Genomic DNA, 12,381 nt, shown 5'->3' on the forward strand with positions numbered 1-12,381 from the left:
AGTGATTTGCCTTATTAAGACAGTCTAATTGAATTTATTTACGTCTCATAACAAAACAGAAATCCACAGGCTCATGACGACAGTAATGGTCCCTTCTTCATTACATTTTTAATACACAAAAAGTGGGTATTAATCTTGTGAAGCAGAGTATTGTTACATGCAGAAAGTGGACATGAGCTGTTCAGCTAAAATGTTCACAGTTGTATGCATGTGAGATCTCTCTCTTCACTTACAATAGGAAAATAAACTGGTTGAACCCCTCTAATCCAGCACACTCTGGTCTTGGTACTATCTGTGGTCCAGCACGATTTTAATTAAAAGGTCCACTTATAAAGCAGGCCAAATATCCTGCAGTCCCATAAAGTTTGTTCACAGCCACCAGTCCTGGCTCTCAATATTCTGTGCCATTATTTAGCTTTAATTTACCCCTAAATGTTTTCTAAGAGCTCAATAAGCAGTGGAAGCATTGGTAATGGTGCTAGATAATACTGACCTCCCGTGGTCTGACAAATTCACTGGTTCAGCATCAGTCAGATCCTGAGGATGCCAGACTAGAGAGGTTCAACTCGTATCTTATACACCGGTGGGTGGCATTTTAGGGGTGAGCACTGAACTCTCTACAGTAGCACTTTCATAGAGACTGAGTATTTCAGTCAGATTGATGGCTTGTAAGACTGTATTTTCTGCTAAATAAGCTGCACACTAGAAACTGTGCAATTGTAAGAATGTCTCAGAATTAAACAAGCAATATTTCACCATACAAGTGAACATCTCATCTTCACAGTGTCTTTACCTTTTGTGGATTAATCTTGCCTAGGACCACCTCCATGAAGTCTTGGTCTGAAAGGGTGAAAGTGGTGTCAGCAGAACCTTGTGCTGGCCCTTGATACACCTCACCAGAACCATTCTTTAAGTCGATAGCTAAGGAAAGGAAGTAAAGTTAATTTTGTTTTAAAAAGAAGAAACACATTACAGCATATGGCTCTTTCTACTGAAATTGATTCAGGTTGCAAAACAACAAAAAAAACAAAACAAAAAAGAAATCACTGTAATCATTTAGTCTGACCTCCTTTATAACACAGGCCATAGAATTATTTGGGTAAGTTGTTTCTGAACTAGAATATATCTTCAGAAAAATGGAGACTTCATTCACAATGTTCCAGTGGTTTATTACTTTCACTGTTAGAAATAAGGTGTACTTTTTTATCTCAATTTGTCTAGATTAATCTTCCAGGTCATTGGCTCATGTTATAAACTTTCTCTACTAGACTGAAGATTTCATCATCAAATATTTGTTCCCCATGTACATACTTCCAGATTGTAATCAAATTATCCCTTGATGTTATCTTTGTTAAACTAAATAGATTGAGCTCGGAGTCTACAGCTATAAGACATGTTTACTAATCTTTTAAGCATTCTTCTAGCTCCTCTCTGAACCTTCTCCAGTTTATCAACAACATCTTCTTGAATTATGGTCATCAGAACTGGACACAATTTTCCAGCTTACCCGATGATCCAGATTGCTCTGAATCAGTGACCCATTCTCTTCATTGTTTACCAATTACTCAATCTTTTTATCATCTGCAAATTTTATTAGTGATCATTTTATGTTTACCTTTCAAATGATTGATACAAAGGTTAAACAGCACAGGGCCAACACACACACGGTTTAGCAGCACAGGGCCATGGGAAACACACACAGAGTGAATGATAATTACCTGTTTCCGTTTTGAGACTCATCAGTAAGCCAGGTTTTATTCCATTTTAATTTTTAATAAAAATGAATTACTATTACATGCCTACGTCTGTGTCTAATTTTTATGTTACCACATTTTTAAGAAATGGCTTTAAAAAAACAGAACAAACTCAAATGACATGCTCTTCTCATAAAATTAAAAACTGTGCTAAACTTGGTATTATGAACACTAAGGAGTAAGACTGTAGCCATGAAACGATGATGCGTTTTTGTAAAAAATTATTAATTTTTGCAATTTTTTGGGAAGTGGGGCAAGGAAGAGCTAGAGACTTGATACACTTCCTGATAAATTGATATCTCAGCTAGAAAGCTGAGTCATGTTATTATGATGAATTAATACAAATCTAAACATAAAACCTCCAAAATGATGCTATACTTCTCTAAGCACTACTTTTACCTACCATGATAAACAAAAATCTACCAAGCATGAGTTGGTAGATTTGATGCAAATAAACTATTCTGCCTGATTTTCCTACCTCAAGCATTGAGATATTTTGATCTTCTGGTAACAGTCTAATTTCATAGTTTGGCAAGCTCTTCTGATTTCTTTGGAATGCTGTGATCTTCATTTGGTTAAATGTCTGAGCTAGCAGATTATATGCTCAATATTCAAATGGTGAATCACATACAGTTCTCATAAAATCTACAATGTAGATGAGTTTACCAGGGCAAAAATGGGCAACTGTAGTGCCAAAAGATTAAATATGATGCATATGTACAATAAAATTAACCACCAAATATTTGATTAACATGATCCAATGGCCTGGAAGATGAAGCTAGACAAAATGAGTCTAGAAAGAATATGTACACTTTTAACAGTGAGAATAATAAATCACGGCGGGTATGTCTACACTAACTCGTTAGTTCAAGCTAGGCAGGCAAATGAGGGCAACCGGAGTTGCAAATGAAGCCCGGGATTTAAATATCTACGAGGAGTAACAGTTAATTCGAACTAAGGAATTAGTTCAAATTAACGTTTAACTGCAGCTTCTAGCCGCAGGCAGTTAGTTCGGACTAAGGGAGATTTAAAAATGGCGGTGCCTGGGAACATGCAAAGAAGCCCGGGATATTTAAATCCCGGGCTTCATTTACAACTCCTATTGCCCTCATTTGCCTACCTAGCTTGAACTAATGAACTAGTGTAAACATACCCTAAGACAATTTACTGAAGATTGGGAAGCATCCCCCACTTCCCTCCGCACATAACGTGCATGAGTCCATGATCTCACTGACAAGAACAATTATTGTATAGTTAGTACAGAAATCATTAGTACAATTTTGAAAGGGATGTAAACTTTGGCAAGGGAAGAGATTAAACTGCTCCGTGCCAAGAAAGTGGGACACATCTACTTATGGGGTGTGTCTAGACTAGATGGCTCCATCGACGGAGCCATGTAAAGTAGTTTACCCGACATAGTCAATGAAGCAGGGATTTAAATAATCCCCGCTTCATTAAAATAAAAATGGCCACTGCACTGTGCCAACAATCAGCTGATCCAGCACAGCGTGGCAGTCTAGACGCGGATTGGTCGACAAGGGACGCCTTTGTTGACTGCTCCCTTATGCCTTGTGAAACAAGGTTTACAGGAGCGGTCGACAAAGGTTTCCCTTGTCGACCGATCCGCGTGTAGACTGTGCGCTGTGTTGGGTCAGCTGATTGTCAGCACAGCGCAGTGGCCATTTTTATTTTAATGAAGCAGGGATTATTTAAAACCCCGCTTCATTGACTACATCAGATAAACTACTTTACATGGCTCGGTCGACAGAGCCATGTAGTCTAGACACACCCATGAAGGAGCAGGCAGGAAGACTTTTCTCAACACTGAGCTATCTCTTGTTGGAAAAAGGAACCCACAGCTTTGAAGTTATAATTTTTAAAACTCTTAAAAATCCATCAAAATGCCTGAAAATCTGCATTACATATTTAAAAGGCCTCAGTCCAGAAATGTACAGTGGATTTAAAACAGTTTTTTTTAATGATCTTGCCATTTTAATGAAAAAAACTTTTCACTGATTATAGAAACCTATAATGGGACAGACATCCATTCTCAAGGCATGCAATAATGAATGCTGTATTGCCTTTATTACCTGTGTCCATCTCAGACCATCGGGTAAAATGCAGTCATTTGAGAGAGAAATTCTGCATAGCCCACCAATGAAAAGTAAGATTTCTTTCAAATGCTCTATTTTTCAGAGGAATGGAAAGGATTTAAATAGTCTCTTCCAAAACAGGGGGAAAATACTTATGGGTGTAATTTTGTCAATCCCAAACTATCAGATGATAAAGATGGACAATCTGAAGTCATTTCAATTCTTTTTGAACAAAGATGTTGCAAAAACAGAATTTTTATGAAAATAAATATTTTTAAAGTAGTAAAATCCTTAAGCAAATTAAAGATTACTATAGAGCAAGAGAAACCAGCAGCTCTTTAGAAAGTAACTGTACGTAGAGAAGTAAGGAAGTCAGGCCCTCTGTATTAACATTTTTAGTTCAGTAAAACATCCCATCCCTTTCAGGGATGCACTCATATTACTATGTTTCTTTAATTTTATCTTTTATCCTAGTATGAGGAAAGTGTTCTTTAGCCAGATTTTAAGCATCTACGTGCATGAATACACTAACTTACAAAAGTAAGTTGTCTGTTATTAGGTGAGCATCCCATTTTACAACAGCATTAAATGAAAGGAAATTCAAGTTAGTTTAGCCTTTCCACTTCACTTGATTTTATTATTGGCTAGAGTGCAAGTTGAAGTGCATATAAGCATTTCACAAACTACCCTGCTACCAGTAAGAGACAAGACAGTATCATAGCTCAACACTGTTCAAATCACAGTTACTACTCATTCCATCAGATTTCTCATGAAAATGACGCTTTCCTTGCCAATGCCAGGGATGCAAGTGTCTATTCAATTACCCACTATTCTGAAATAACAGTATAAGCCAATTTTATAGCATTATTTAGGGGATAGCAATAACTCTTCCACTAACTATGCGACACTGTGTGTGTCAGGCAATTTAGAGATAATTAATACTTCCCCAGTGAATGGTAAAATAGCCAAGAAGCTAAATTACAGAACAGGAATTTAAATATTTCTTAAAATCCCAGAGAATTTATCCTTTGGGAATGGAGATGTATTCTCCCAGTGTCAAAGAGCTAAGCTTTCACTAGTTTGATCTAGAATCATAATTATCTTTGAGATGCAGACAGTAGGAAATTGATAAAATATAATCAGAGCCCATAGTAATCACTGTGCCCCATAAGGCTCTGCATACAAACTCTGTGTGTGTGCGCATGTGTGCGTGCAATACTTCATAAACTTACTAAATCCCTCTTACTGCTTTACTCCAAATGCTTCCATTTTCAAACAGTAGCGTACTGGCTTTCACCAACTCTAGTTGAAGCTTTGAATGCAGGGCTTTTTTCACTTAAGTCTCAAACTTGAGAGGCAAAGGCTCTTAGGGTACATATACACAGCAGGGCTAAAGTTGAATTAAGCTACACAACCTCAGCTACAACAATTGCGTAGCTTAAGTCGAGAGAGCTTAATTGGGCTTTTGGCGCTGTCTATACATCTGGAAGTCAAAGGAAGAAAACACTTCCTGACATTATTTTGGAATAAAGGCTTGTAGTGTAGACACACACATTTTATTATTTCTACATTCAAGGCTAGGTTAGGCAGAATTGGGTTAAAGCAATTTGGGGCTCAACACAGGCTGCTCTGTGTCAATAAATCTTTTCTGAACAAAGACAATGTCTTTTGCTGAGATTGGGAATTTCTTAACCGATTAGGTACACCCACGTCTCTCCTTTTTGTCAATTCTGTGTTGAATAATCCATGTTTGTGTGTGTGTATTTTAGTGTGATCTTATTTTTAAAGGAAAAAACATATTGAACTTCCATGGCCTGAATTTGAGACTATCTATTCCACACAGTTTTGGAAATAATCTACATGCTGATTTAAAATGAATTAAGTACAGTAAAACTCCAGTGGTCCGGCATCCAATGGTCCGGCACTCCTGATGATCCGGCACCATCTGGAACCCGGAAGTGCTCTGGGCAGCCAGACAATTGGAGCTGCTCTCTGCCCCCGGCTTCCCCGAGTCAGCCACTGGTCAGTTTCAGCCGTGGTTGACAGGGATGCCTGAGGCAGAGCAGCTGAGGTGCTGCCAGGTTGGTCCCGCAGCGCAGAGGGACGCATCCCCCCCACTCCACCAGGCCCCTCATTGCCCAATCTTCTGATAGTCCTTGAACACCAGGTTATAATCCTATTGGAATACAGCAATTCAAGCAGCAATTTTTTTTATAAGTTTAGGAAAAATACAATTATTGGCTGTGTCACAACAGAATTTCAGATCATTCCTTCCTAAACCACTGCTTTCTTTTATTTTTTCCCTGATACTAGGCTCAAGGACATTAGCTGGAGATGTTGGAACCATTGTCATCAGCCAAGACAACAATAAGCTGCAGGGCCCAGATTGTTTCTTGTGCTGTCAACTGTGGCAGATTGTACCACAGCACAAAACTATGCAAAGTGACAAGTCAAAAGATTAAAAGACAAGGCAGCACAGCTGAGTAACAAATTTAACAATGGAAGGTAGCCCAGCAGGTAGGCCAGAAGAACAGTAAACACTGTCAGTAACAGCCTGGGAAACTTAATTTGATTGTGGACTTTGGCAACAGAGGCCTAAGGAGAAGCTAATGAATAATCAGGACCCCAACATCATCAGTGTAAATTAAAGGCTTGGTGACAAAGATGACAAGATCTCTCAGTGAAAATATGTCAAAAATTTTAGATGTAATTGAGACAGAAAGCAAGCAATACTAATTCATAAGAATCAACTTCTAAATCAGTTTATTTCCCTGACATTTTCCTATCTCTTCATTCCATAGCTGAGCTTCTGTAGCCACCTTTTTAAAAAGGCAATTTTAGAATGATGCTAAAGAAGAGACAAGGACGATTTTTACCAAGTTATATTAAATGAGCAGACTATAATTGCAAGATCTCTGCATTAATTGAATGCAGCAGGTTTCTACTGAATATTTATTGTGAAAAATACTGGGCCAAATTGAGACAATGCAACATGCAAGTGCATTGACTTCAGTGATCTTGTGCACTTACACAGTAGGTATGAATTCGGTCAACAGTATTGCGATAAAACAATTAAAATCAAGTTATGCCAAGGACACTAGGGCATACAATTACATAGAAAAAAAACCTGTTATAGGAACATTAATTTTGCAGCAAATGTTACAATTAAGATTATCATCTAGTCCAGTCCCCTACACTGAGGCAGGACTATGCATTATCTAGACCACAGGTCTATGGATCAGTATGGAACCAAATATGGCTCTTTTGTCACTCCCAAAATACACACAACTTTTTAAATTAAAATGAAAATGAATTCAAAATTTTAAAAACACATATTTACACGTCAAAATGGTCTTTTCTTTTTAACCATTAATCTTTTGTCTTTTCACCTTTAACTTTTCATTTTAACCACCACCACCACTCAACGGGGGTCATGCATAGTCTCTTTTTATTTTATTGGTCAAGATATCTTTCCATCATCATATATGTGATGGTGAACTCTGTGGCTCTTTTATAGCAAAATGGTGACGAGAAAGAGATGATGAATACTGAAATTTTACAAGGAGCAGACAGACTTGTGTGCATTTCTAGATAGTTCTGGATCTCCACACTGGCTCATTTGTAGTGCGAGACTGTCCTCAAACAAACCAACAAACAAAAAAATCAAATGTAAAATGGCATTTTATGACAAAATATGCAGCATTTGCTAGAAAATACCTTGAAAGAGGTGTGCAAAAAAAAAAAAGCCTGTAAAAAAATGAACGTTGGGCAAAATAGCCTGCTGGCATGGTCAAAAAAAGGTGGGAACTTAAACTCTACATGTTTTGTAGGCTCATACAGCATTATTTGAGAAGGGAAGCCTTTCACTGATGGGGATTACATGAAGAGATGCATGCTAAAAATTGGTTACGAGCTATCTGACAAGTTTCAGAACAAGGACAAAATCTTGTTCTGAAAATGCAAGACCTGCCATTATCAGCAAAAACAATTTATAACAGCGCTGTGAAAATGACCCATCAAATCGACAAGGAACAAATGCAAATGTGAATACAGTTATTTATTTTTGTTTGCTTTGAACGAGAAAACCTATGTGTGACATTAATCATTTGTGTATACTGCAACGATATATATTTGTGGAAATGCTGTGTACAAAGAAATGATTGAGATATTATCAATGAAAAATTGAACAAGGGGCGAAGACATTCTTAAAATTGTGATGAACTTTGTAAATGAGAAAGAAATACAGTTGGATAATCTTGTGTCCGTGTATGTAGACGTTGCACTTAGCATGTTCGGCAAATACAGGAGATTCTTTATTCTTCTGTCAGAACAGCTAACTGCCTGCTTTTGAACTTTCATTGCATTGTGCATGAGGAGGCACTTTGCACGCAATCCTGTGGAACCAAACTTGGAAATGTAATGGGACTGGTTTTTCGTATTGTCAATTGGATTTTTGCCCGAGCCCTTAATCACCATCAATTTCAGTCACTACTCGAGGAAGTATATTCCAAATACCCCAATCCAATAATGCATAACAATGTTCGCTGGTTATCTTCTGGCAAAGTACAGTCTCATTTTATCACCTGTATTAATGAGATTAAGTCAATTTTGGATATGAAAGGTGTCAAATACACCGATCTTTCAGACTGTGACTGGTTGCTTAAGTTTTACTATCTTGCCTACCTTACTGGTCATTTGAAGGAGTTGAACCTTAAGCTGCTGAGGCAAGGAAATACAGTCCTGACTGCAGCAGGCAGTGTATGGATTTGAGTCAAAATTGATTGTCTTCATCAAAGATACTGAGATAGGCAGACTGGCACATTTTGAAAGATTACAAATGTTTTGTGATTCGTGTCAGTGAGAGAATCCAAGTAACAGCCTTGATTTGCAGCAGCTTGCCAAGTTTGTTTCTGAGGTCCTGATCATATTCAAATCTTGTTTTGACGACTTTTGTAAACACAGTGCTCCGTTTAAGTTTATGATTTGTCAACATAAAGCATCCGTTGAGGAACTAGATTTGACAGTCATTCCAGACATCTCAGTCAGCGATTTGGAAGTGGCAATAGCAGATTTCAAGGAGTCAGATATGTGGGTGGAAAAATACATCAAGCTGAATTCTAATTTAGAATGCTTTATTTGACAACGTGCAGAACTGGCAAAACTACACAAATGGGCTGACTAAGAAGTTTGAGCACGAGGACAATCTGATTCTGCAAACTTGGAAAAAAACTTCCTGTCACATACAACACTGCAGAATGCCAGCTTGGCCTTACTTTCAATGTTTGGCTTCACCTGTGTGTGTGAGCAGGCTCTCTCTCATTTGAATCACATCAAAGGTAATTTACACTCAAGTCTGAGAAGATAGCCTGAATGTGGGCATAAAGCTGAATTTGACCAGTTATGATGTAAACTTCAAAGAAATGTGTGAAAACATGAAACAGCAGAAGTCCCATTAAATAAAGCTGTTGAGTAAGTTTCATTTATGCTACTGTTAATCATTTCAATTAATAATATTAAGTTGTATATTTTCATTCATGCAAATGGCATTCTTATTCTGGCTCTTTGTTGACCACTTGGTATGAATTTTGATGTTGTTTGACTCTTTGGTTTGAAAGGGTTGCCAACCCCTGATCTAGACAATCCCTGAGAGGAGTTTGTCTAGCCTATTCTTAAATACATCCAATGATGGAAGTTCCACAACCTCCTTAGGCAATTTATTCCAGTACTTAAACTTCCCATACAGTTAAAAATTTTGTCTAACCTAAATATTCCTTGCTACAAGCCCATTATTTCCTGCCTTGTCAACAATTTAATCACCCACCTTTTTTTATAGGAACCTTTTAAATAATTTGAATATTTATTCCCCCGCCCCCCCCCCGTCTTCTCCAGACCAAACATACAGTTTCTCCAATCTTTCTTACTAGGTCAGGTTTTCTAGATCTTTAATCTTTTTTTTTTTTTAACTCTCCTCTGGACTTTCTCTAATTTAGAGCATAAGAATGGCCGTACTGGGTCAGACCAAAGGTCCATCTAGCCCAATAGCCTATCTGCTGACAGTGGCCAGCACCAGGTGCCCCAGAGGGGGTGGACCGAAGACAATGATCAAGCGATTTGTCTCATGCCATCCATCTCCAGCCTCTGACAAACAAACAGAGCCAGGGTCACCATTTCTGTTCCCTGGTTAATAGCCTTTTATGGACCTAACCTCCATGAAATTATCCAGCTTCTCTTTAAATGCTGTTATAGTCCTAGCCTTCACAGCCTCCTCTGGCAAGAAGTTCCACAGGTTGACTACACGCTGTGTGAAGAAGAACTTTCTTTTATTAGTTTTAAACCTGCTACCCATTTATTTCATTTGGTGTCCTCTAGTTCTTCTATTATGGGAACTGTTACCTGTTCACCCAAACCCACCCCGAGTTCGGGTGGGGAGTCATCCCATGTCTACAGTCCTCTCCGAAGGGACTTTCCAATTTCTAGATATATAATGATGTGTTTATACCCGCTTACTTGCTAGGTGCCAGGAAGGCGGCTCGAGCCCTCCCTCTCTCCAAGCCCCGACCCAGTGCCCTCAGGTAGGGGCACTTGTCCCTAGTCAGTGGAGGGGGCTGAGACCCCCTAAACCGTCCACTCACGGGGTCCACGGACCTGCCCTGGGCCACTACTTCCCGGTCAGAGTCCTGTTCCCCAGCGCGGGGATAAGCTTATCACTGGTCGCCTCCTGAGGGAAGTGGGGAGCCGCTCTCTCTCTCCGCTGATCACCCTTCTCGGGGGGGTGGAAGGACACTCTCACTCCCAGCCGCTCTCCTCCGTGTACTCCTGCTCCTGGCCCTTTTGAAAGGGCCGCGGCTTGGCGTCTCCGGCCGGCCCCCCCCGCGCACGCCACCCCGCCCTTCGGGAATCCCCGGACAACGTCACCAGTAACGTCATCAGGACACGTCGGCCCGGGCCACCAGTCTGCGGCTGCAGCAGCCTCAGACGCGGTCGGCGCGACCCCAGAGTTCTCCGCTGTCAACCTGCTGCCACCCGGTGCCCCCCATCTGCTCTGCCCCCCGCCCGGTGTCCATCTTAGTGCCGTCTGCCCCGTCGCAGGAACTAATAAATAACTTTTCTTTATTTACCCTCTCCACGCCACTCATGATTTTATAGACCTCTATCATATCCCCCTCGGTCTCCTTTTTTCTAAACTGAAAAGTCCCAGTCACTTTAGCCTGTCTTCATATGAGACCCGTTCCAAACCCCTAATCATTTTAGTTTGCCCTTTTCTGAACCCTTTCCAAGGCCAAGATATCTTTTTTGAGGTGAGGAGACCACATCTTTACTCAGTATTCAAGATGCGGGCGTACAATAGTTTTATACAGGGGCATTAAGATATTCTGTGTCGTATTTTCTATCTCTTTCTTAATAATTCCTAACATCCTATTTGCCTTTTTGACCACCTCTGCATACTGTGGAAGTTTTCAGAGAACTATCCACGATAACTCCAAGATCTCTTTCCTGATCTGTCATAGCCAAATTAGCCCCCATCATACTGTATGTACAGTTGGGGTTATTTTTCCCCAATGTGCATTACTTTACACTTATCCACATTAAATTTCATTTGCCATTTTGTTGCCCAATCACACCGTTTGGTGAGATCTTTTTGAAGTTCTTCATAGTCTGCTTCTATCTTGACTATTTTAAACAGTTTAGTATCATCCGCAAACTTAACCACCTCACTGCTTATCCCTTTCTCCAGATCATTTATGAATAAGGATTGTCCACATCTTTCCTGAAGGGAAGTGCCCAGAACTGGACACAGTACTTTTAGCTAATACCTTATCGCTTCTGAGTGGAAGTGGGAGAAGTAGCGTGTTTAACTTACAATACTGCTGCTAATACATCACAGAATGATGTACATTTTTTTAAGCAGCATTACAATGTTGATTCACATTTAGCTTGTGATCCACTACAATCTCCAGACCCTTTTCTGAAGTTTTCCCTCTAGGGATGTAAAATCTTATTTAATTGGTTAAATGTAATGTTTAACCTGTTAACCGTTTACAAGGGAGGTGGGAAGGGGCCAGGCAGGCCAGCTGGAGCAACCCAAGCCAGGCCCACCATGGACAGGGACCACTGTAGCCACCTGGAATGTCCCTGCCTGCAGTGAGCTCCCCAGGACTGCTCCAACCCCCACTGTTTAACCAGAACCGGTAAGCCTCACCCATTAAAGTGAGCTAATAGGTAAGGCTTACTGGTTAACCATTCACATCCCTATTTCCTTCCTAGGCAGTCACTTCCCATTTTGTATTTGTCCATCTGATTATTCCTTTTTAAGTGTAGTATGTAGCATTTGTTCTTACAGAATTTCATCCTATTTATTTCTGATCACTTCTCCAATTTGATCCAATTATACAGGATGTCCTCAAGGTTGAATCTTGTAAAATCTACTTTTGTCCTATTTTGATTTGAAGAAAGATTTTGTCTTCCTCGAAAGCTTTCTATTTAGATACAGTACAACCCCATTTATCCAAGCCTCCGTTTCTCTGGATCTCTAT

At 39.6% G+C, this 12,381-nt stretch overlaps 1 protein-coding gene and 1 long non-coding RNA gene across 4 annotated transcripts in view; one reads left to right on the forward strand and one right to left on the reverse strand.

The window, feature by feature from the left end:
- The window catches only part of LOC142829876 (uncharacterized), a 105,955-nt gene extending 99,661 nt beyond the window's left edge, over nucleotides 1-6,294 (forward strand). Inside the window, exon 4 of the long non-coding RNA XR_012904760.1 lies at nucleotides 6,161-6,294. This is a non-coding gene — a long non-coding RNA (uncharacterized LOC142829876). The remainder of the gene's footprint in view (nucleotides 1-6,160) is intronic.
- HSD17B4 (hydroxysteroid 17-beta dehydrogenase 4) overlaps nucleotides 1-12,381 on the reverse strand; it is a 165,241-nt gene that overhangs the window by 40,855 nt on the left and 112,005 nt on the right. For all 3 annotated transcript variants that reach the window (XM_075931960.1, XM_075931959.1, XM_006134501.3), the window contains exon 23: nucleotides 794-921. In XM_075931960.1, coding sequence (XP_075788075.1) covers nucleotides 794-921 — 128 coding nt within the window. The remainder of the gene's footprint in view (nucleotides 1-793; nucleotides 922-12,381) is intronic.

This window comes from Pelodiscus sinensis, chromosome 6 (assembly GCF_049634645.1).
Source record: "Pelodiscus sinensis isolate JC-2024 chromosome 6, ASM4963464v1, whole genome shotgun sequence".
NCBI lineage: Eukaryota > Metazoa > Chordata > Testudines > Trionychidae > Pelodiscus > Pelodiscus sinensis.